The sequence below is a fragment of the Corythoichthys intestinalis genome, chromosome 14, assembly GCF_030265065.1.
Source record: "Corythoichthys intestinalis isolate RoL2023-P3 chromosome 14, ASM3026506v1, whole genome shotgun sequence".
Lineage (NCBI taxonomy): Eukaryota > Metazoa > Chordata > Actinopteri > Syngnathiformes > Syngnathidae > Corythoichthys > Corythoichthys intestinalis.
Genome location: NC_080408.1, coordinates 1,488,993 through 1,515,305, shown reverse-complemented (window position 1 = coordinate 1,515,305; position 26,313 = coordinate 1,488,993). Strand labels below are relative to the sequence as shown.

Genomic DNA, 26,313 nt, shown 5'->3' with positions numbered 1-26,313 from the left:
ATGCCAAAAATAGCCCCCCATTAGCATGTCCAACTAGAGAAGTGCTAAATCTAAGTTCAAAGTTATGTCATTATTGTAAAATCTACATTTTAATTCAAAATCAAATTTATTTCTATAGCCCTTTACAAAAACCCTAAAGGTCCTCAAAGCGCTTTACAACAATGATAAATACAGTTCATGATTAATCAAAGGCAAGAAAGTATGATACAATGCATTGCAATAAAAGTCAAAACAGTAAATATAAACAGATAAATTCTGAAAACATTAAAAACCAGGCTACCCCAGTCAGGAGAAAAAGTGAGTCTCTGACATTTATGAAAACTCAATTCATTTGAAAATCGGTTAACAACTGAGCAATTTATAGTTAATTCCACGTACATTCTCCATTGACTATATCGTTATGTTTACGGAATGGCACTGACACATCATGGCCGACAAGTGAAAACGGCCATTCCGTTTGGTTCACAGCGCTCAATATGCATCTAGCGCTACATATACGCCATATCTACGGCAATGAGCGCTCTAGTCTACCCAGCATACTCCGCGGCAGCATACAACATATGAACATAGCCATCTTGTCAACGAGTCGGGGTGGTAACAGCGGGGTTCTCGTCGTGAAATTCTCCTTATTGTAAAACTGGGACATTGTCAGACGTTTTTTCCCTCCTGTTCGCTCGACGTTAGCTAGTTTTATGCTTAGCTAGCAGTGAAGCCAGCGGACGCTGCGTGGGAGGGAGTCCTTTTGGAGAAGATGTCTCGCTTACTTGTTCCGACGTAGGGGGGAGTGTGCGGCAGACAGTTGGCTTTTTTTGCGAGGGCTGCGGGGCCCTCCTCGGCCCTCGAGTAGCTCCCCACCGGAGCGCTGGAAGGCTCTCGCCGGGTTACAAGCAGCAGGTAAGCCGCCCTCAGATTTTGACACTTCGGGCTATGACAATATATTGATAGGGTGATATATCGCGATACTTAGTATTGTATTGACGGCACTAGGCGTCCAAACCATTTAAAAATTGGAGGGACGATCACCCCCAGGTTCACATGGATTTAAGTCTACTAGTGATAAACTAAATTAAATATTTTTAATTGATTTTTTTGGACACTTAGGGGTGAGAAAATATATCAGTATGGTGATAGATCGTGATACTAGGTTATCGATATGCTGACCGCAAAGGATCGATATCGAGTGTTAAAAAAAAAAAAAAAAAGTTTTTTAAATAAAAGGACCAACGGGTTGCTCTTAAAGTTTTCCACTATAATAGTGTCTAACTCATTGGCTGCCATTGACGTTGCTAGACGTCCACTCAAAACACTTGGGACAAAATTGAATTTAGGGCTGCAGCTATCGATTATATTAGTAGTCGATTAATCGATGAATTAGTCTGAATAATCTAGTAATCGATTAAGGAACATAAAAAAATATTAAATACCAGAGCTGAGCCTCAAACAGTATAAAAAAAAATAAAGAAATGAGGATCTATGTACAACAAAAGAACAACTGACTAACTTACATAGCAAAAGTCAACTAGCTTAAATGCTATTAAATGCCAATGTTTTTGTTGTTGTTTTCTTTAACAATGCTCTTAACAAATGATTCAGACACATATTCTCATAAAAATGGTCAAATACAGTATATCTTTAAACTACGAATGCATTAAAAAAAAAATAGCTCAAACAAAAACTTAGCTTATGTCGGTCTTAACAGGGAACAGCTGGATTGAGTCATGTGAAATGAGGCAGACTACAGGGCAGTGTATTAACCCAAATCAATAAAACTAAATGAAAACACTTTCAAAACAAACCATTTCAACACCACTTTAATTAAACAAATAATCCAAGCAGCAAAATTTGAATCTTTTTTTCTAATCGAATACTCGAGTTAATCGATTAATCGTTGCAGCACTAATTGGATTTTTTTTTTCTTTTAAATTAAAGCAACACTAGGTAACTTTTCAACCTTAATAAAATGTTTTCATAACATTTGTGATATGTCGACTGACAACTAGTTGAATGACCAGTCCAGTGCCAGAGGAAGCAAAGCAACCCCAAAACATCAGGGAACCTCCGTCATGTTTGACTGTTGGGTCTGTGTTCTTTTCTTTGAAGGCCTCGTTTTTTTTTTTCCTGTAAACTCAGTTGATGTCTTTTCCCAAAAAGCTCTACTTTGGTCTCATCTGACCAGAGAACATTCTTCCAAAACTTTTTTGCCTTTCTCAGGTAAGTTTTGGCAAACTCCAGCCTTGCTTTTTTTTATGTCTCTGGGTCAGAAGTGGGGTCTTCCTGGGTAGAGTCCCTTTTCCTTCATACGCCAACGGATAGTACGGGTTGACACTGTTGTACCCTCGGACTGCGGGACAGCTTGAACTTGTTTGAATATTAGTCGAGATTCTTTACCAACCATCCGCACAATCTTTCGTTGAAATCTCTCATCAATTTTTCTTTTCCGTCCAAATCAAGGGAGTTTAGCCACAGTGCCGTGGGCTTGACATTTATTGATGACACTGCGCACGGTAGACACAGGAACATTCAGGTCTTTGGAGATGGACTTGTAGCCTTGAGATTGCCCATGCTTCCTCAGTTTTACTTCTCAAGTCCTCAGACAATTCTTTGGTCTTCTTTCTTTTCTCCATGCTCAATGTGGTACAGACAAGGACACAAGACAGACATTGAGTCAACTTTAATCCATTTTAACTGGAAGCAAGCGTGATTTAGTTATCGCCACCACCTGTTATGCGCCACAGGTAAGTAACAGGTACTGTTAATTACTCAAACTAGAGAAGCATAACATGATTTTTCAAAGGGTGCCAATACTTTTGTCTGGCCCATTTTTGGAGTTTTGTATAAAATGATCATGATTTAATCTTTTTTTCCATTATCTTTTGTGTTTTTTCATTGCAAGCAAAATAAATGAAGATATTACTACCATGGCATTTGTAATTGCAATCATTTTCTGGGAGAAATTGAGTATTATCTGACAGAATTGCTGGGGTGCTAATACTTTTTTGGCCAGCAGTGTACGTCCCTATGCAAACCTACACCCTTGACCCAAACATCCAAACACCTTCTCATAATAGTATTCCTATCGTATCCGCTATATTTTGGCCAGATCTTTAAAAAAATGACAATTTTTTGCCAGGCCGATATCTTGGTTGACCTAGATAAGGAAGATCATCACCGTCACAAACAATGAACATATTATCCTCTTGTATCGGTTATAGAGCTGAAACGAATACTCGAGCAACTCGAGTAACTCGAGTTTAAAAACTGATCCGAGTAATTTTATTCACCTCGATAAATTGTTTATTTTGACAGCTCTAAGAATCACGTTTTGCTTGGACTACTTTTAATGCGGGACAACGCGCTGATGTCACGTGCGAAGAGGGAAAAGAAAAAGAGAAAAAACTTACTGCAACCGACAGCCGCTACAAACGACGCCGACGTTGCTAAATACTAGCCCGCACCATGCTACGTTGGTAGGTAGCGTCTGATGAGTCTCATAGAGATCACATGTATGTTGAACTAGATGTGAAATGACAGACTTGGCTGCGTCTGGGCAGCGTTAGTAAACAGCCGCCATCTTAAAACTGTGGAGCGCTAAGCGCTAATAAATAAAGATTTAACATTACTGTCACTAACTCAAGTAACGTTAGCCCTGCGGAGGACTAGGTTTCTATTAAATATGACCACTGTCGATGCGTGGCTAACGTGTCTTACATACAGGCTTTAACATAACATAGCGTTGTGGAGTGATGAGGGTGTAAAATAAAAACTCAATAATGCTAACTATCAATTTTAGCTCAGTAGTCATTGCTGGATAAAACACTAAGTAGCACTGGTCCCTAATGTGCTCCAATACAAGCCTGTATCATACATTTATTTTGAACACTGCAAAAACTCAAAATCCTATCAGGACTTACAGTTTAGACTAACTTAAAACTTAACTAGAACTTTAAAATGGCTTGACACAAAGAGAAATTCAATTGAAACGCGTGGGAAAAAATCCTAACTTTTAAGTGATGTGTGTTATCAAGCGTAACGGCATTTTTGGGTATAAATATATATATATATATTTTGGATAAGATCTAAAGGTTTTTTGAGTGAAAGCAGTGAATTATTCTAGTTACATCTGAGATGCAATTGTTGGCTGTTTTCAACAATATACAGTGGTACCTCTACATACGATCACTTCGACACACGATCTTTTCGACATCCGACGTAAAATTTGAGCCGCCATTTGTTTCTACATCCAACGAGTTGCTCGAAATACGACGACATGACAGCACTGCAAACGAACCCACGGTGGATTTTCTTATGTGAGAAATCAACACAGTTTTCAAAAAAAGTTGATACAGTTGGAGAAACAAGGAAAAAAGTGATGCTTACCTTTGAAATGAAGATGCAAGTTATCGAAAAATATGAGCTTGGGGTGCGCGTCCCTGAACTGGCTCAACAATACAGCTCCATGATCCTCTTATGACCACCGTTCGCCACTGTTTATAAGTTAAGGTGACAATTATTATTGTGGTAACATTGCCAAGGAAATCGCCAGCTTTGTCACGTTTTTATCATTTATTTAAGAACTTATCCAACACAACACGCTCATTGTCTTAAGCAGTTGACTGCTCTCAGGAAAACGAAAGTATTATCTCTACCGCACCGACCTATCTCACTGGAGACGTCACCTTCGCGGTGCGTTCAGGGACAGTAAAAAGTGTCCGCCATATTAGAATCCGATTCGTTACATTATTTTCAGGAATAATTATTAATTCTTCTTCTTCTTCTTATATTATTCTGAATTATTTATTTATAACTTATTTGTTTTTCTATGTTTAATTGCCATTTGTAACAGTGCCAGCAGTATTTATTAAGAATTTAGTGTATGTTTTTAGGCTTTGGAACGAATTAATGGAATTATAATGTATTCCTATGGGAAAATCCTGCTCGACATACGACCATTTCGACTTACAAACAAGGTCCTGGAACGAATTAAATTCGTATGTAGAGGTACCACTGTACATTGAAATGTCTTGTTTTCTCATGTATATTTATAATTGCTCTTCACCTAAAAATATATTTGTTTTATCCGATTAATCGATAGAATTTTCAGTCGATTACTCGATTACTCAAATATTCGATAGCTGCAGCCCTAATCGGTTATTTATCTGGAGACGCGAAAGACTCGGCGCAGATTGACCTCAGGCTCAGTGAGTGATGTCCTAAAAGTCTTATCGTTTAGTAATGCTGATCAATTTTGACCCACAGGAACGACAACACTGCCTCATGGATAGGACGTAAATTAGCCTGCTGAGACATCGTCGGCCTGCCCGTTGCTCGGGCGAGGAGGATATCGACAGCTCGGCCCGCCCGCCACCATGTCCAAAATGCCGGCCAAGAAGAAGAGCTGTTTCCAGATCACCAGCGTGACTCAGGCCCAGGTGGCCGCGATCGGGGCGGCGGATGACACAGAGAGCCTGGAGGACCCGGACGAGTCCCGCGCCGAGGACGCGTCTTCGGAAATGTACGACGCGTCGCGTACCGAGTTCGAGCCGACGGCCGACAGGGGTATGCTCGAAGAGGTCGCCGACAACGCGGGAGAGCCGGAGCCGACGGTAGCGCCGGCTCACTTACCTCACTTCTCCGTGCTGTCCGTCAATTCTCTGGGGGACTTTCAGAAAGCGCCGGCGTCCGGGATCGGCGCTTCGGCCGCATCGCAGCAGGCCGCGCCGACTTCATCTTCCGGGCCGCTCGCTGTCTCAGTCAACACCTCCCAACCCGCGCCCGGTCCGGGTCCTCCCCCTCCCGCCGCCTCCGCGGCCGCTTGCACGTCACGTTTCCGGGTCATCAAACTCGACCACGGTACCGGAGAACCCTTCCGAAGAGGCCGGTGGATGTGCACCGAGTATTACGAGAAAGAATCCGAGGGTTCCGTCGCCAATCGTGCCGCTGTCGGTGCGGTGCCGGAGCCCGCCGCGGACAGAGACGGCGGCGCGGCGCAAACGGGCGGCTCCGCGGTCGCTCCGGAAATTCATTCGACTCAAGCCTCTGGAGCGTCGCCGGATCTCGCCCGGCTGAATCCGGCGGATACGTCGGCGCAGCAGAACTCGATTGCCCGGCAACAAGACGGCGGTCGGTCAGGCAAGCCCGCGACCACCGCGGTTCAGCCCGCGGCAACGGGCGTCCACGTCCAGCCAGTCGCGCCACAGAGCGTTGGTAACGGATTACCTCATGTGCAGAAGTCCCCTATCTTGCCTCCGTCGGCGCAAGCTTACCAACTTTCCGTGGGACACCACCTAACCGGCCAGAACCAGCCCGAGCATTATCAACAGCAGCTCGGTCAGTCGCTGTCGGGGTCGGGTTCGTCCGCGGGGCCCCCAACTGGACAGGTGACCTCCCCCGCGCCCGCTCATTTTGGGGATGGCGGCGCCGGAAAATCGGCGCCTCCTCAAACAGTCGGAACGGGAAACGTCGCCGCCTCTGTACCGGCGAGCGGATTTACTCCCGGTCAGTACGCCGGCGCCGTCCAGTTCCAACCCCAAGGCCTTCACCCGGGGCCACCGGCTGTACAAAATGTGCCTGTTACCGCAGCGAGCGCCGGCACCCCTCCCGCTGCCCTCGGCGGTTCCGGCGTAGCCACGCCAAAGGGGACGTCTGGCGGTCAGGCGACCCAGGGCCAAACGGCAGGGGCGTCGGCGGCTCACGGCCTACTCGCCGCTGGATTTGGACAGACGGAGGGAGGCGGCGGTAGGAAATCCGACGGGGTCGCGAACGCGCCGTTGCTCGGGAGGGACCTGGGGAAGCCCTTCATGCCCGAAAGCCTGCAGCTCGCCGCGCCGACCGTCAACAGCCTGTTCGGGATCCACATACCTGTCGACGGAGACGAGGACAGGTAACGTTCTTGTTTCTTACCCTCTGCTTTTTTTTCTTTTCAACCTGCAAATTGTCGGTCGTTAGACTAAGAGCTCACATTGAAATTGTTTTCACAATGATTGTAAGTCCCTTTTACATGGGCACTTTTATCTAGGTTAAAAGACTTTAAGGCAGGGGTCTCCAACCCAGTCCTCAAGGCCCACTGTGGGTCCTAGTTTTTGTTCCAGCCGATCCAGCAGAGACAGTTGAACCAATGAGGCTTCTGCTAAAACAAGCCACATCTGACTGCAATCAACTGATTGCACTTGTAAAACACCAGATTGGGGAAAAAGTGTTGTCACCTTGTATGGTAGGAATGAAATCCTGCACCCACAGTGGGCCTTTGTGGAATAGGTTGGGGACCCCTGCTTTAAGGGACCGGTCATATTTGCATTAATATTTAATTGTATGGAGCCCCTGAAGGGACATCGGCAGAAAAAAAAAAAATGTAAACAATCTAGTGCGCACCAGAAACTATCTGGTAAACTAGGGTGACCAAACGTCCTCTTTTGCCCGGACAAGTCCTACTTTCACGTAGTGTCCTCGTGGTCCGGGCGGGTTTTATAAATTCATAAAAATGTCCGGTTTTTATGAATTTTTTTAGTTTTATTCACGGGACCAATTTGAAGAGAATCCCTCCGACCGCTGGGTGGCAGCAGTTGACATGGCTCCTACGAGAATGGAGGGAAGTAGTAGTTCTTCTCGTTTTTGTTGGCAGTTTACCCCTATCATGAGACATTACCGCCATCTACTGGGTTGAGGATTTGGCCACAATGCCTGAAGTTTAAAAAAAAAAAAAAAAATTATGATAAATACATATATAATGGCAACTGTTGACTTCTGTCGGAGCTTTGACTGTAAAATCCCGTTTGGTGTCGCATCGGCGCGCTGCCGATGATTGTAAACTTTTATAGCAAAGTTAGATTTTTGCCTCAGCTAGCTATCAGTAAGCTAAACCGCGCTAGGCATTATGGGAAACGTAGTTTTGAACTGCTACGTTTGGAAACATGCTGGTTGAATAGTTTGTCAGTTTATTTCGGTTTTTGTTTGTGTGCAATCTAGAACATTGAATGAGAATATCAATTGAATGGGAATAACAATTTGCCAATGACAATTGTCGTGATAGTAATTTATAAAAATGTTTAGTTGGCATATAGCCTACTGTGTGTATGTGTATTGACTGGACTACATTTCTATGGGTCTGCATTGTATATGAATATATATATATATTTTTTAAAGTCATTGTTTTTTTTTCAAACTGCATTTTTCCATTCAGAGTGAGGGGGCACACTTTAAATATATTAAAGTGATATAGGCATCTTTGAGTGAACTTCGAGTAAAATTCAAGTATCTTGAGGCCGGGCTGAGGCTGGGCTGAGTGTCCTCTTTTTTAGAAATCCAAATATGCTCACCCTAGGTAAACATTAGCATTATAAAGCAATTAAACTAGCAGACATTTGCTATGCAAGTTGGCCAATTGCAACAATGCAACAATAGGTTAACTTGAATAGCTAACGTCTGCTAGCTTAAATGCTATTAAATGATAATGTTTACAACAATTGGCTAACTCACATAGCAAAAGCCCGCTAGCTTACTGTCCGCTAACTATCTGGTGTGCGCCAGAAACTATCTGGTAAACATTAGCATTATATAGCATTTAAGCAAGCGGGCTTTTGCTATGCAAGGTAGCCAATTGTTGTAAACATAATCATTTAATAGAAGTTAGCCAGTTGTTGCAATTGGCTAACTTGCATAGCAAAAGTCCACTAGCTTAAATGCTATATAATGCTATTTTTTTCCAGATAGTTTCTGGCGTGCACCAGATAACTAGCGGGCTTTTGCTATGTAAGTTAGCCAATTTTTGAAAACAGTAGCAGTATAGACTATAGCTGTTTAAGCTAGTTGACTTTTGCTATCCAAGTTAGCCAATTGCAACAATTGGCTAACTTGCATAGCAAAAGTCCACTAGCTTAATTGCTATATAATGCTAATGTTTACAGATTGTTTTTAGTGCACATCAGAAACCATCTGGTGCACACCTGATTGTTTCTAGTGCGCATCAGATAGTTAGCGGACAATAAGCTAGCGGGCTTTTGATCTGCAAGTTAGCCAGTTGTTACAATTGGCTAACTTGCATAGCAAAAGTCCGCTAGCTTAAATGCTATATAATGCAACAATTGGCTAACTTGCATGGCAAAAGCCTGCTAGCTTACTGTACGCCAACTATCTGGTGCGCACCAGAAATTATCTGGTAAACATTAGCATTATATAGCATTTAAGCTAGCGGACTTTTGCAATGCAAGTTAGCCAATTGTTGTAAACATTAGCATTTAATAGCATTTAAGCTAGCGGACTTTTGCTCCGCAAGTTAGCAAATTTTTATCAACATTAGCGTTTAAGCTAGCTGTCTTTTGCTATGCAAGTAAGCCAATTGCATCATTGCAACAATTGGCTAAATTGCATTCCTAAAGCCTGCTAGCTTACTGTCCACTAACTATTGGGTGTGCACCAGAAATTAGCTAGTAAACATTACCATTTAATAGTATTTAAACTAGCGGACTTTTGCACTGCAAGTTAGCTAGCAAAACTTGCATAGCAAAAGTCCGCTAGCTTAAATGCTTAATGCTAATGTTTACCAGATAGTTTCTGGTGCGCACCAGATAGTTAACGGACAGTAAGCTAGTGGGCTTTTGCTATTCAAGTTAGCCAATTTTTTGTAAATGTTAACAGCATTTGATAGCATTAACCTAGCGGACCTTTGCTATCCAAGTTAGCCAATTGTTGCAATTGGCTAACTTGAATAGTAAAATTCCGCTAGCTTAAATGCTATATAATGCTACTTTTTGCCAGATAGTTTCTGGTGCGCACCAGATAGAGTGCAACAATTAGCTACCTTGCATCGCAAAAATCCGCTAGCTTAAATGCTATATAACGCTAATGTTTACCAGATAGTTTTTGGTGCGCACGAGAAACAATCTCGTGCGCACCAGATTGCTTAAATTCATTTTATTTCTGTCGATGTCCCTTTAAGGGCTCTGTATTATGGACATTAAAGAAACCGGTTTGTTCGGGAACGCTTTTAACAGTTGGTAATGTTTAAACCAAGATTTCAACATTTTTAAATTTAAAATTTGTCAGCCCATAAAAGTTATCATTGTTTTGATACTGCTTTTCCAAGGGATGGCCCGCCCTCTCTCCACCAATCAGCCAATTACGAGATAAATTCTTTGTCTTCGTCCAGGTTGCCTGAGCTCTGTAGGCAAAGACAAGGACATGCATATACGTTGTGAGCTTGAATTCAAAGTCGTTTCCTTATACTACAGCAACGCATACTTAGTTTTACTCGAATACAGTTACTTGTACTTCTCCGTACGTGTACCAGGTGTACTAAAAGTATGTGTTTTTGTGTGTATTTAAACCACAAGTACTTGCGTGTACCTGCATTACAACTATGTGTATTTGTACTACAAGTATATGTTTGTATGTGTACATAAACAACAAGCTTGTGTACTGTACTACAAGTGTGGGTACATGTGTGTGTACTTGCACTACAAGTACGTGTACTTGAGTGGACAGCAAAGCTAACCATGCAATTTCTCCAACGTTGCATTTTCTAGTTTCTGATTGAAATGCAGCATTGGTATGATAATGCAGTTTGCGAAACACTTATCTGGCAGCGCAAAGGGGAAGGAAGAGGATGATTTGTGCTGCAGTATTTTCAACCTGTTTGCAGTACTATTTTTGGCCACCAATCTTACAAAGTGCTCATTTAATTTATTCATATTGAAAGTGGCGAATGAACATCAATCATTCTGGCCCAGGGGTGTCCAAACCTTTTGCAAAGGGGGCCAGATTTGGTGTGGTAAAAATGTGGGGGGCCGACCTTGGCTGACGTCCTTTACGTAAAACAATATATTTAAACTGCCTGTGAAACGAAAAAGAGGGCGCTGTGACGTGTACGGAGGAAGGAGTCCTCTTCACTATACAGCCGTACTGTTGTATGAGAAGGACTAAGAATTCAGCTGATTTTTGCGGATTCATACGTTTATTTTTCGCATGACGCCAGCTAAACGGCTTCAGAAAAATCTTGCTGTAAGAGGGAGAGGTGTGTGCGCCTTTCTGGGGTTTCAAAAGGTACTCATTCACCAAAACAAGCCCTACTACTGTGGGACCGTTGGACTTACCAGGAAGTGAGTAAACATCGTGTTTTGTATTATGTCAAATACTGGGATCATTTTAATATGTAGGTGGCTTGCATTTTGTGGCTGACATGGTCCTTGCCCCCTCGGCGGCTTGTTGCACATACCCCCGCCGGTAGAGAACTATACTCAACTTATTCCCCTCTTCATGCGCCCGGTGTTCTTTCAAATTTTCCGACCGATCAGAAATTGCTGACTTTGAGTTAAAAATAGCTGCGAATACAGCGATTACAAAGTAAACACTACAAACTTCCTTTAAATAAAAGACTACTTACGTTTGATCATGGATTGGCATGTCATTGTCATTGATTGGCAGCGGTCATTGTCCAGCTGCTTCCCCTGCGAGCTCCCCTGTCCGTAGTAGCTAGGAACTAGCTGTAAATTGCTCTCCGCCGGGCGGTTCGCCGATCGGTAAAGACAATCGACAAACCAGTCGTCATGTGAAATTATCCAGGCTAGTTATGTGTGATTTTCAGCTTCGAAGACTTTGAAATATCACTCGGTTAGGGTTAGCATGTCGGCTAGCTTTCGCGCCTCTTGGTTTGTTTACATTCTCCGAAGCCGGGGAAGCGATATGACATAAGCCAGATTTAGGTGGCATAAAATATCGTTCGGGAGGTGCGACAGTAAAGGTGAAGTCGACAGTTTTGACTATAATGGAGTAATTTTGCCATGTCGTCTTGAATAAATGCATTTTTATTATTTCATATTCCATTTAGCACAAGACTGTTATTTGTCATGAATATGCCATTTATTTTGCTATTGGGGAAAAATACTTGGATAAAAATCCTGTAAAAATATTGGAGTAGAGAGACTGAAACAATGACATTTTGCGGCTCTCTTTGTCGTGTTTTCCTCATTGTGAATAATTCCCCCTCAATGGGCTGCATGCTAAATCAGATGAAATCGTGACTCTGCCGACGTCATCCACCTTTTGGGGACGCTAGAGCCCTATAATGGTAGGCGTGGCTAACCAGCAGATTAAAAGACTAATTTCTCGTCATCTGCTCTTTGATAAATTGTTGTATATAGTCGAATCGTCTCAAAATATGATTCTAATTCACATAATAATCCTATTTAAGACTTTTTTTTCTCGTGTCGTACGCACTTTAAGCAAATTTTAGCAAGCCATTCTGTGTGTCACATTTGCTTTATTATTATTATTTTTTAATAATTTCAACAATTTTGCAACTAGCCTTTGTGGCGTTCTCTTTCGACTCTCGGGCTCTTGCGAAATACTGCTGCTGTGAAATTAAACTAGCTTCAAGTTGCTTCAATTTCTCGCTACGTATCTTCCCTGTAATCTTGTCATACATGTCAGCGTGTCTTCTTTGGTAATATCGCCTCATATTGAACTCTTTAAAAACAGCGACTGTCTCTTTGCAAATGAGGCAGACACAGTTCTTGCGTATTTTAGTAAAGAAATAGTCCAATTTCCACCTATCCTTGAAGCGCCGGCTGTTGCAGTCAACTTTTTTTTGTTGATTGTCGTCATTTTACAAAATTGGGAGTAAAGGGTCACGTGGTAATGTTGCTTAGAGTGCTGCTGCCTTTTTGTGGGTAAATGAGGAGCAGCATTTAGTGTTAAGCTAGTTCTTAGTTTTTAGTAGAGCTGAAACGAATACTCGAGCAACTCGAGTAACTCGAGTTTAAAAACTGATCCGAGTAATTTTATTCACCTCGAGTAATCGTTTATTTTGACAGCTCTAAGCATCACTATTTGCTCGGGCTACTTTTAATGCGGGACAACGCGCTGATGTCACGTGCGTAGAGGAAGAAGCAGGAAAAAAAAAAAAAAAAAAAAAAAAAAACTTACATCAGCCGACAGCCGCTACAAACGACGCAGACGTTGCTAAATACTAGCCCGCACGGTGCTACGTTTATAGCAGGTAGCGTCTGATGAGTCTCATAGAGATCACATGTATGTTGAACTAGATGCGAAATGACAGACTCGGCCGCGTCTGGGCAGCGTTGGTAAACAGCCGCCATCTTAAAGCAGAAGAGCGCTAAGCGCTAATAAAGAGCGCTAAGCGCTAATAAAAAAGATTAACCTTACTGTCACTAGCTCACTCAACGTTAGCCCTGCGGAGGGCTAGGTTTCTACTAATTATGACCACTGTCGATGCGTGGCTAACATGTCTTACATACAGGCTTTAACATAACATGGCGTTGTGGAGTGATGAGGGTGTAAAATAAGAACTCAATTATGCTAACTATCAATTTTAGCTCTGTAGTCATTGCTGGATAAAACACCAAGTAGCACTGGTCCCTAATGTGCTCCAGCTACAGCCTGTATCATACATTTATTTTGAACACACTCAAAATCCTATCAGGACTTACAGTTTAGACTAACTTAAAACTTAACTAGAACTTAAAAATAGCTTGACACAAATAGAAATTCAATTGAAACACGTGGGAAAAAAATCCTAACTTTTAAGTGATGTGTGTTATCAAGCGTAAGGTATATACATATATATACTATATTAGGGCTGTCAAAATTATCGTGTTAACGGGCGTTGATTAATTTTTTAAATTAATCACCTTAAAATATTTGACGCAATTAACGCAGATGCCCCGCTCAGAGAGTTTTAAATGACAGTACACATTGAAACGCTCACTTGTTGTGTTTTATGGAGTTTTGCCGCCCTCTGCTGGCGCTTGGGTGCGACTGATTTTATAGGCATCCATCAGCATTGAGTAAGTAATTATTGACATAAACAATGGCGGGTTACTAGTTTATTTTTTGATTGAAAATTTTATTAAAACGAAAACATTAAGAGGGGTTTTAATATAAAGTTTCTCTAACTTGTACAACATTTTTCTATTAAGAACTACAAGTCTTTCTATCCATGGATCGCTTTAACAGAATGTTAATAATGTTAATGCCATCTTGTTGATTTATTGTTGTAATAATTTTGTGTCTTATCTTTCCATTCCAACAATAATTTACAGAAAAATATGGCATATTTAATAGATGGTTTGAATTGCGATTAATTACGATTAATTAATTTTTAAGCTGTAATTAACTCGATTAAAAATTTTAATCGTTTGACAGCCCTAATATATATATATATATATATATATATATATATATATATATTTTTTTAATGAGATCTAAAGGTTTTTTGAGTGAAAGCAGTGAATTAATCTTTTTTTTTTTTTTTTTTAAATTCTAGTTACATCTGAGATGCAATTGTTGGCTGCTTTCAACAATATACATCGAAAATAAAGACATTGATTGACTGAAAATGGTTCAAGATTAGATGAAATGTCTTGTTTTCTCACATATATTTATAATTGCTTTTCACCTAAAAATATATTTGTTTTATCCGATTACTCGATTAATCGATAGAATTTTCAGTCGATTACTCGATTACTAAAATATTCGATAGCTGCAGCCTTAGTTTTTAGTTAAGCTACTTCATTTGCTTGTAGCAGTACTGCTGACCAATTTATTAAGTCTGTGTGCGGGCCAGACGTTATTGATTTTATGACAGAGGCTGGGGGCCGGATGAATTTTGACCACGTGCCACATTTGGCCCCCGGGCCGGACTTTGGACATGTCTGTTCTAGCCTAATGTCTCAAATGAACTGGACTTATACTATTGATAAACACCTTTAATGTAGTTTGTCTGCTATTATTGACGGCGCTAGATGTCCAAACCATTTGAAGTGGGAGGGTTGGTGACAAACCAAGGATTTGTGTGAAATTGTTGTTTAACAGCACACAATCATCTTGAAAACTGAACTATGTTGCTAAAGGAACTCCTAAAATGCTCATGTTAGCCAAAAATATCAATTCTGTCAAAAAGCTGCCATGTTTTTTCATGTGAATTTTCCATTAACTGCTTGCAGGTAGTACAAAAAAGTATAGGAGCTTGACAAATAGGAATTTCTAACAGCAAAACTTAATAGAATAAATACTAATTTGAATGGAAAAAGAGGAAGTCTCCGAAGCACCTGATGGTGATATTGACTCAAATGTGTACATGTTTCATTTGGGTGGGTTGGGTCTTTGCATATTACCTTCTCCCAGTTTGTTCACGGAAAAAAATAAATGAAGCGGAGCATTTCGAGAAAACAGTGTGAAGAGGAAGGAAATATGTCTGATGTTTGTCACTTGTGCTCTGAAAAAAGATGTAGCACGTGTGGAAGACAACCATCACTTCCTCCATAAAACTACTACAAAAACCATAATTGGGCCCAATGTTTTTTTTTTCTTGGTCATATTTTAGTCATTTCAAAATGGGTTAGTCTTCTTCGTCAAATACTGAAAAAGTTTCCTCTAGTTTTACGTTGACGACTACTAAATTTTTTTGCCTGTAAATGACAGATAAATAATGAAAAGTATAGACTTCATAAAGTATTGACGGGACACGGGGCCGATACATAGGGGGCCTGCATGTTGGCGAGGCCGTCAAAGCTGCCCGAGTGGAATCACAAAGAGCTTTTTTCGTTGAAATTTGTTGTGAATAAATGCTTAAATCCTCGAATTCTTTATACAGTGTATCACAAAAGTGAGTACACCCCTCACATTTCTGCAGATATTTAAGTATATCTTTTCATGGGACAACACTGACAAAATGACACTTTGACACAATGAAAAGTAGTCTGTGTGCAGCTTATATAATTTATTTTCGCCTCATAATAACTCAAAATATAGCCATAAATATCTCAACCCCTGGCAACAAAAGTGAGTAGACCCCTTTAAAAAAAAAACGACATCCGTTAATGTCCAAATTGAGTACTGCTTGTGATTTTCCCTCCAAAATGTCATGTGACTCGTTTAGTGCTGCAACGATTAATCGATTAACTCGAGTATTCGATTAGAAAAAAAATATTCGAATTAAATTTTGTTGCTTCGAATATTCGTTTAATTAAAGTGCCGTTGTATTGGTTTATTTTGAAAGTGTTTGCAATGCATATAGTTTTATTGAGTAGGGTGGATACACTGCCCTCTGGTCTGCTTAATTTCACATGGCTGAATCCAACTGCTCCATGTTAAGACCAACGTAAGTTTTTGTCTGAGCTAATGTTTTAAATGCATTCATAATTTAGTTTATAGGTATATTCATAGGTTCGTGAGTCCGAACAATTTGTTAGGAGCATTGCAAAAAAAAAAAAAAAAAGTTAGCATTTTATAGCATTTAAGCTAGCGGACTTTTTCTATGTAAGTTAGCCAATTGTTCGTTTGTTGGACCGAGAATCTCATTTATTTATTTTTTTATACCGGTTGAGGCTCAATTCAGGTATTTTAATTTATCATGTTCCATATCCGATTACTCGATTATTCGAACTAACTACCTCATCGATTAATCGACTACTAAAATAATCGATAGCTGCAGCCTTAGACTCGTTACAGGAGTGCTGTAAGCATTGCTGTAGAGATTGAAGAAGTGGGGTGGGGTGGGGGGCAGCCTGTTAGTGCTCAGACCATACGCTGCACTCTACATGAAATTGGCTGTCAACCCCAGGAGGAAGCGATTACGATTGATAATCTCCTGGAATGTATTACAATTGAGCTCCTTATCCCCAATTGTAAAAACATAACTATCTGCTGTGTCTACCGAGCTCCTGATTCAAATATCCAGCTTATATGGAAAAGATACTGTTTAAAACGAATAATAAGCATGTCTTTTGTTGTGGAGACATTAATCTCGGGATCAAATATGTACAACATGTTTGATTTTACACCTTAGGAATTTACCCTTTAAAGAGACTTATAGGAAAAACATTTTGAGTCGCTACTCACACCAGCTGTGATGAAACATAATCACTTTTGCCACACACATAGCCACAACAAAATGTTCCCACAGCAAATAGATGCTAGAGTGTCCGGGACATGACAAAGCCTTGTACGCCCTGAAATTCAGACCACTAATCTTGTGCAAGAGACTGCTGTGTCAACAATCGCAATCGAGCTGCTTGACTAAGACGCTGAGTTATTGTAAACCCAGATTGTTGATTGTGTTATTGTACAGTTTGTGGCCATGTGATGTATGTAACTGTACCATGTCTGATTGTGTGTCTTTAGCTGTATGGGGGGGATGGGAAACTGATAAGCATATGCTTCCTCCCGTCTGCCTTTGTCTTCTTCTTCGGTTCCTTCCTCCGGGCAAATCATATCACATTTTGTTATTGTCAATGATTGTCAATGATACCGACGATGATGACAATAAATATTTCATTCATTCATTCAACCCTCTTCTGAAGACGGTACACAAGAAAGCCCATAAACAGTTTTCTGAAAACATGTCCAAAAAACGCATGGATTACTGGAAGAATGTCCTATGGTCTGATGAGCCGGGCATGCTTTCTTGTGTACCATCTTCAGAAGAGGCTTCCTCCTGGGGTGACAGCCATGCACACCAATTTGATAATGTTGTAATAATGCTCAATATCTCCCAGAATTTCTCCCAACTAGTGTCAAGCTCACGGTTAGCGGCTTAGCGAACGTGCTTCTGGTGAACTTTCAAAATAAAAAATATGTCATGTTCAACATGTAAAATGTAGATTTCTGGAGTTAATCTCACGTACAGTGCTGGCCAAAAGTATTGGCACCCCTGCAATTCTGTCTTATAATGCTGAATTTCTCCCAGAAAATGATTACAATTACAAATGATTTGGTAGTAATATCTTCATTTATTGTGCTTGCATTGAAAAAACACAAAAGAGAATGGAAAAAAAAAAATTAAATCATTATCATTTTACACAAAACTCCAAAAATAGGCTGGACAAAAGTATTGGCACCCTCAGCCTAATACTTGGTAGCACAACCTTGAGACAAAATAACTGCGAACAACTGCTTTGGGTATCCATCGATGAGTTTCTTACAATGCTCTGCTGGAATTTTAGATCATTCTTCTTTGGCCAACTGCTCCAGGTCTCTGAGATTAGAAGATCATTCATTTTAAGACCATTTTCAGATCTCTCCACAGGTGTTCTATGGGATTCAGGTCTGGACTCATTGCTGGCCAGTCTCCAGTGCTCTCTCTCAAACCATTCTCTAGTGCTTTTTGAAGTGTGTTTAGGGTCATTTCCTGCTGGAAGACCCATGACCTCTTAGGGAGACCCAGCTTTTTCTCTCACTGGGCCCTACATTATGCTGCAAAATTTGTTGGCAGTCTTCATAATGCCATGCACCCGGTCAAGCAGTCCAGTGCCACAGGTAGCAAAGCAACCCCAAAACATCAGGAAACCTCCACCATGTTTGACTGTGGGGATCGTGTTTTCTTTGAAGGCCTCGATTTCCCCCCTGTAAACTCTATGTTGATGCCTTTTCCCAAAAAGCTCTTTTGTCTCATAATCTTCCAAAAACATTCTTGCCTTTCTCAGGTAAGTTTTGGCAAACTCCAGCCTGGCTTTTTTATGTCTCTGGGCCAGAAGTGGGGTCTTCCTGGCTGGAGTCCCTTTTCATTCAGACGCCGACGAATAGTACGGGTTGACACTGTTGTGACTGCGGGACAGCTTGAACTTGTTCGGATGTTAGTCGAGGTTCTTTATCCACCATCCGCACAATCTTTCGTTGAATTCGCTCGTCGATTTTTCTTTTCCGTCCACATCTAGGGAGGTGAACCGCAGTGCCGTGGGCTTTACACTTATTGATGACACTGCGCATGGTGAAGATGGACTTGTAGCCTTGAGATTGCCCATGCTTCTTCACAATTTTGCTTCTCAAGTCCTCAGACAGTTCTTTGCTCTTCTTTCTTTTCTCCATGCTAAATGTGGTACACACAAGGACACAGGACAGAGGTTGAGTCAACTTTAATCCATTTTAACTGGCTGCAAGTGTGATTTTAGTTATTGCTACCACCTGTTATGTGCCACAATTAAGTAACAGGTGCTGTTAATTATACAAATTAGAGAAGCATCACATGATTTTTCAAAGGGTACCAGTACATTTATCCGGACCCTTTTTGGAGTTTTGTGTAAAATGATAATGATTTATCATGTAATTGCAATCATTTTCTGGGAGAAATTGAGCATTATCTGTCAGAATTGCAGGTGTGCCAATACTTTTGTTCAGGAGTGCCGGTCATTCCCTTGTTTGTTTTTGGCTACTTACACATCACTTCCTGTTGATTCACTTACAATTGGTGCTTCCTTTATATTTTGGATCATTATGTTCCTCCTCAAATTGTGTTTCTCTGAGAAGACCCCGACTGATAAGAGCAGGGGTCCCTTCACTCAGTCCAGCCCTATCGTATGTGGAGCAGCAGTCTTTCCACTATGCAACTATTATACTGATAAGAGCCCTGTTTGTCGGGTGTGTCCACCAACTTAACTTGTTATATACATTTTCTCCTCCCTGTGAGGGCCCCCTGACATGAACCTATAGCGTGCATGTTGTAACTGCTCACCAAGTTTCTTTGTTTGAGACCGATACAAACAGTGGTATGAAAAAGTATCTGAACCTTTTGGAACTTCTGACATTTCTACATAAAATCACCATCAAATGTGATCTGATCTTTGTCAGAATCACACAGATGAAAATACAGAGTCGGCTTTAACTAAAACCACCTAAACAATTGTAGGTTTTCATATTTTAAGGAGGATAGCATGCAAACAAGGACAGAAGTGGGGAAAAATAAGTGAACCCTCGGCCTACGGAGACTTAGGCTAGGTTCATACTACAGGTCTTAATGCACAAATCTGATTTTTTGTCCTATCTGTTTTTTTGGCGTGCCCGTTCAGACTGCCTTTGCCCATTGAGACCATTCAAGTATCACGCATGCGCACTAATTCGCAGTCCGACATAGAGCAGGGCGGTAAACCGAAAATTTACCGTTACCGAAATTCTTCACGTTGACCGATGTAATTTTGACCATGTTGCTTCCTGAAAACCATGTGACTCCATACGTAAGCAGACTGTCTGCTTTCTTAAAGGGGAATGAACATACCCGAACAACACAGAGTCAAAGCGGGACGAAAAGACTGTATTTTCTTGTTTTTTGAAATTACCGAATTTACCGACATGGTCAAAATTACGTCGGTCATCGTGAAGAATTTCGGTAATGGTAAATTTTCGGTTTACCGCCCTGCTCTACTTCATTGCACAAATTTTCACAAGTTCAAGCAACACTAAGTAACTTTTCAAAATATTTTCATAACATTTATGATATGTCGACTGACAACTAGTTGAACGACCTCTTTTATATCTTGAGGGAGTCTGTATGGCTTTCACCGGCACTAATTAACTTTGACGAGGGTGTCAGGAACCCTGCCACACACAAAAAAACTACAAATGTTTTGACTGCTTCACGGCATACGTCACTTCCGCCTTTCCCCATTGATTGTAAAGACGGAAGTAGTATGTCACTCTTGCATCGGGAGAAAAACAAAACATCAATCTAGCGGAAGTCAGTATCAGACTGGCTTCATTCCTTCTTTTTGTGCGGCCGGTTGAAATGACAACCCCGTGTTCGCTTTAGTTCTTAGGACTAGAACTACGTTCTTGTAACCGATCAGTGCGAAAGAGGCTTAAAATACCGGAGGCTTGAGAACCAAGATGCTGCTCACATACTTGGAATGTGTTTCACTCTGCTTTAATCATTTCCAGATGCTTTTAGCAATCCAAGGTGTAATAGAACAATGCGAACATACAGTAGTCAGAAGGTACGCACTACGCAGGGGTGGGGTGCCTTTGCACAAAGATTTGCATAAACACTTGGAGTTGGCAAGGGGGTGCAAATTGCATCAATACCTTTTTTTGGCCTCTCAATATTGTTCCTAACACCCTTCTGTGTAGAGGTGTGACAATGTATATATTGCGATTTCCCCAGTTGGCCTGTGGTCAAATGAGCGGACCCTAAAGTTAGCGCACCCGCGTAATCCAAGCATTACGGTAAATGCAGCAAGCAGCAACTGAAGGCAGTTGACTTCCGTGTGCTTGCGTTGTTCCCAACTCTTTAAAATCCAGCACTCTAAAATATACAGTGCCCTCCATAATTATTGGCACCCCTGCAAAAGATGTGTTTTTTAGCTTCTAATAATTTTTAAAAAAAATTCAAATAATATGGGACCTTAATGGAAAAAAGAGAAAAATCCAACCTTCAATACAAGTGCATTCATTCAGTGGGGAAAAATCCCACATAAAGAAAAAATTATTTGACATCATATAATGTGTGTCACTATTATTATCACCCCTGGTGTTAATACTTTGTACATCCCCCTTTTGCCAACAAAACAAGGTCTGGGGACTGAGATGGCCATGGGAGGAGCTTGATTTTGTGTCTGGTGAACCATTTCTGTGTAGATTTGGCCATATGTTTAGGGTCATTGTCATGCTGAAAGACCCAGTGACGACCCATCTTCAGCTTTCAGGCAGAGGGCAACAGATTTCGATTTAAAATGTCCTGGTATTTTAAAGCATTCATGGTGCCATGCACCCTAACAAGGTTCCCAGGGCCTTTGGAAGCGAAACAGCCCCACAGCATCACTGACCTGCCCCCATACTTCACAGTGGGTATGAGGTTCTTTTCAGCATGCGTATCTTTCGTGGCACGCCAGACCCACTTAGTGTTTGTTGCCAAAAATCTCAATCTTGGTCTCATCTGACCAAAGCACACGGTCTCAGTTGAAGCCTGGGACTTTTTGTGTGAGACCAAGATTGAACTTTTTGGCAACAAACACTTTGAAGACCAACATAAGCTGCGTTTTTGTTTGTGCTAATGTTTTTTAATGCATTTGTAATTTAGTTTATAGGTATATTTAGCCTATTTTTGTGGGAATATGTGTCCGAACCATTTAAGATCATTGTTAAAAAGTTAGCATTTTATAGCATTGAACTAGCGGACTTTTGCTATCTAAGTTAGCCAATTGTTCTTTTGTTGTACATTGATCCTCCTTTATTTTTGTATACCGTTTGAGGCTCAGCTCAGGTAATTTAATTTTTCATGTTCCTTATCCGATTACTCGATTATTCGAACTAATGGCTCATCGATTAATCGACTACTAAAATAATCGATAGCTGCAGCCCTAGAACAAACTCAGGTAAAAAATGAATTGGTTCAAAAAGTGCAACTCTTTAGCATTCAGAAACACTAAATATAAAACATTCTAGTGGTCAGTAAATGTTAATTTTATAGAGCAAGTGCCGGGAAATATATATGGAATCACTCCATTCTGAGGAAAAAAATATGGAATTGTGAGAAACAAACAAAGAAATAATCAAAAACATCTCTAGTATTTAGTAGCACCACCTCTGGCTTTTAGGGCAGCTTGCAGTCTCTGAGGCATGGACTTTATGAGTATTCTTCATCAATTTGGTGTCAATTCTCTTTGATTGCAGTTGCTCGATCATCCTTGCAAGTCGGAGCATTGCTGTGGCCTATTTTTTTTTCAATTTCCACCACAAGTTATCAATAGGGTTGAGATCTGGGCTATTTTCAGGCAATGACATTGACCAGATGAGCCTTTGCCCAAGGAATGCTTTAACAGTTTTAGCTCTGTGGCGTGATGCATTGTCATCTTGGAAAATGACAAACATATTTTCAATTGAAGGGATAAGAAAGGTGTCTAAAGTTTCAATGTAAACATATGTATTTATTGAAGATTTAACCTCAGCGCATTTGCCTGTCATGCAGCCCCATATAAAGGACTGAGGGAATTTTGATGTTTTCTTCAGGCAGTCATCTTTGTAAATCTCACAGGAACAGCACCAAACAAAAGTTCCAGCATCATCACCTTGTCAAGAGTCAAGAATCTACATTGGACTGAACTAATGCTGCAGTTAGCATTTATTTTACATAAATATTGCTAAGTAGGATGCCAGTGCTGTCGCGGCTAATTTCTCCCGTTGATTTTTTTCACGTCTCAAAATGCATGCATGGTCCGAAAAATAGTGCTGCAACGGTTAATCGATTAACTCGAGTATTCGATTAGAAAAAAGGATTTGAAATAAAATTTACTCCTTCGAGTATTTGTTTAATTAAAGTGCTGTATTAATAGTTTGTTTTGAAAGTGTTTGCATTTAGTTGTATTGATTTGGGTGGATAGACTGCTCGCTAGTCTGCCTCATTAACAAGGCTGAATCCAGCTGCTCACTGTTAAGACCAACATAAGTTTTTTTCTGAGCTAATGTTATTTTTTAATGCATTCGTAATTTAGTTTATAGGTATATTTAGTTTTTTGTGGGAATGTGTCTGAACCAATTGTTAAAAACATTGTTTAAAAAAAAAAGTTAGCATTTTATATCATTTAAGCTAGCTAGAGTTTAGAGCTAGAGTTTTGCTATGTAAGTTAGCCAATTGCGCTTCTATTGTACATAGATCCTCATTTAAAATTTTTTTTTTTTTTTTATATACACCGTTTGAGGCTCAGGTATTTTAATTTTTTATGTCCCTTATCCGATTATTCGAACTAACTAGTTCATCAATTAATCAACTACTAAAATAATCGATAGTTGCAGCCCTAACGAAAAATATAAAAATTACCTTGAATTCTCAAAGAAATCACTCCTGAGACAATCCTTCCTGTTTGTATGCGGTACAGATTTCGTACTTTTTCAACCTAAATCCGGCGTTGGATCACTGCGTGCGTGTGCGTTTGACAATAAATCCTGGCTGACACTGGCGTGGTGCAGTGTCAGCACCCCGTGTCCCGTCAATATATAATGAAGTCTATGATAATTAGGAGTGGGAACCTCAGGGCACCTCACGATACGATACGATTCGCGATACAAGGCTCACGATAACGATTATATCACGATACAGCGATTATCGATATATTGGTCAGAAATTGGATACATGACATTCTACAACTGTTGAAACGAAAAAAAAAAGAAGATATTTAAAAATAGAAAAAATACTGTTTAAGTCATTTATTAAACAGTGACACCTTTTCTGTGCAACATTGCTGTAAAATATAAATCTACTGCAAATTGTGCCCCTGCACATATAGAGGAAACCAACCACGACCACTGATATCGCTTGGAGAGATCATGATGAATGGCACCCTTAATTTCTTTAAAGTTTTAAATCTTAAAAAAAATACATAAATAAAAAGTGCCGTGGGTGTCAGCAGTTGAGCTTGGAGTGGGGCAATGATAAAATTGGTGGGTCTTTTCTTCGTATATGACCTTTGTTGCTTGGTTTGAGCACTTCCGCTATCTGCTTCAGCATTTAAGATGTCAGACTTGCTCAGTCACAGTCTTCCTCACCTTAAAAACAACAAACTAAAACAAAAAATCTTAGCTACTTCATAGCGTTTGAGATGAAATCTTGATTTTTTTGTGTTGGAAGTATTGAATTTAAAAAAATATGAATTGAATGTATAGAAATTAAAAATTCAATAATTACCTATTTTTAATATGTAGGCTACATTAATTATCATGCACATCACTTTATATATCTTGGAACCTATTCAAACCATTTTTATAGCTTATTGTATCAAAATGACAGTAATACCAGTTTGTGTAGTAAACTAGATGGAAATTGGTTCTCAAATAAATCGGTAAATTCATGTGGGCTTGTTCGATATTCATTTTCATCCAGTTTAGGGTCCTGGTTTATTTTATATCATTCAACACCAAATGTCATCAAAATAATACATGTAAATTAAAAAGTCAATTACATTGCAAAACTTTCTTACCTGAAGTGATGAAAGCAAAGCTCACAAACTCCAGTGTCCACTACGTCACCAGCTCCCAGTGAAACTTATTTTTCTTCGACAATTCTTGCATACAGCAAAGTCCTTGTTCACCTTACTTCCTTTCTTGTTGGTGTAAAATCTAAAGTGTGTCCCCATGTGTGATTTGTAGCAATATTTTTTCTCATTTTTTCCTCCACCGTTCTCTCGGAGCTTTTTTATTTTTTCAACCCACTTGAGCTTCCTCTTCTTCTCTAGACAACTTGTGCGCACTTTACCCTCACCGCCACTCCCGAGCGCCCCTAGTGGACTGCCAAGGAATTGCTCAACAAACATTGAGCAGTTTACAGCATCCATACTCCATTGTATGGCCAATATGTTAAATAAAAGTATCGATTCTTGGCGGGAGCATATCGATAACCCATCGGGTTGCAAAATATCGCGATATATCGCTGTATCGAGATATTGTCACACTCTTAATGATAATAGTATTGCTGCGACTTTTAATTTGACTTCACCCGTGGATTACCTGGACTTCCCCAACAGTAGTTTCACAGTATTGTTTGTTGCTTGAAAACAAGGAACCATGACTCATTCCAAGGTCATCTGACCTTGCTCATTTTAGCCCATTTCTGGCTTTTTCTGAGCTTTAAGCAGAGAAGAGAGAGCGTTTGTCTCGGCGTGGACTTGAGTCTAGGGTCTTGGACGCACTTGCCCACAAAGTGTGCAGAATCATAGGGGGAGGTTTGTCAGAGTGTTTAGTCATGAGGTCATGTGAGGAAGAGTGTGCGTTGGGTTTCTAGGAAAAGAGCTCACACACAAGCTGTAAATCAACTCCTTATTTCTGTGCCCGTGCTTTGCCAAAGTTACGTTTGTTTGGATTTTCTGCTCGCGCTAGTAGGAATAGTTTTGTGAAAGTATGCAAATGTTTTGGTGGGGGGCAGCGTGGGGATTTCCTTTCCCTTTTCCAGCATACATCCGTTACTGCAGGACACGGTGTTCTCCCAGCCAACTTCCAGGAATATTGGACACTTTACTATAGGGCTGTGTGATATGAGGGCGGAGTCTTATAAGATACAGTGGTATTAAAAAGTAGCTGAACCTTTTGGAATTTCTTACATTCCTGCATAAAATCACCATCAAATGTGAATCTTTGTCAAAATCATACAGATGAAAAAACAGTGCTTTAAGTAAAATCGCCCAAACATTTATAGGTTTTCATATTTTAATGAGGATAGTATGCAAACAATGACAGAAGGGGGGGGAAAAGTAAGTAAGTGAACCATGACATGTAATAAATTGTCCCCAACCCTTTGGCAGCAATAACTTCAACCTGATACTTCCTGTCCATCTAGCACATTGATAAGGACTAATCTTGGCCCATTCGTCTCCAACAACCTGCTCTAGTTCAGTCAGATCCCTGGGATAAATTGCTCTCTTTAGGTCCTGCCACAGAATCTCAATGGAGTTCAAGTCTGGACTTTGACTTGGCCACTCAGAATGTGTATTTTGTTCTTCTGAAACCATTCTGAAGTTTGTTTACTTTTGTGTTTTGGATCATTGTCTTGTTGCAGCATGCATCCTCTTTTTAGCTTCAACTGTCTGACAGATGGCTTCAGATTTCCTG

The 26,313-nt window shown here is 40.4% G+C and overlaps 1 protein-coding gene across 2 annotated transcripts in view; it reads left to right on the top strand.

The window, feature by feature from the left end:
• Nucleotides 1-526: 526 nt before the first annotated feature.
• The window catches only part of LOC130929714 (TSC22 domain family protein 2-like), a 61,013-nt gene continuing 35,226 nt past the window's right edge, over nt 527-26,313 (top strand). For both annotated transcript variants that reach the window (XM_057857126.1, XM_057857125.1), the window contains exons 1-2: nt 527-894; nt 5,257-6,880. In XM_057857126.1, coding sequence (XP_057713109.1) covers nt 5,367-6,880 — 1,514 coding nt within the window. In that variant the 5' untranslated portion in view covers nt 527-894; nt 5,257-5,366. The remainder of the gene's footprint in view (nt 895-5,256; nt 6,881-26,313) is intronic.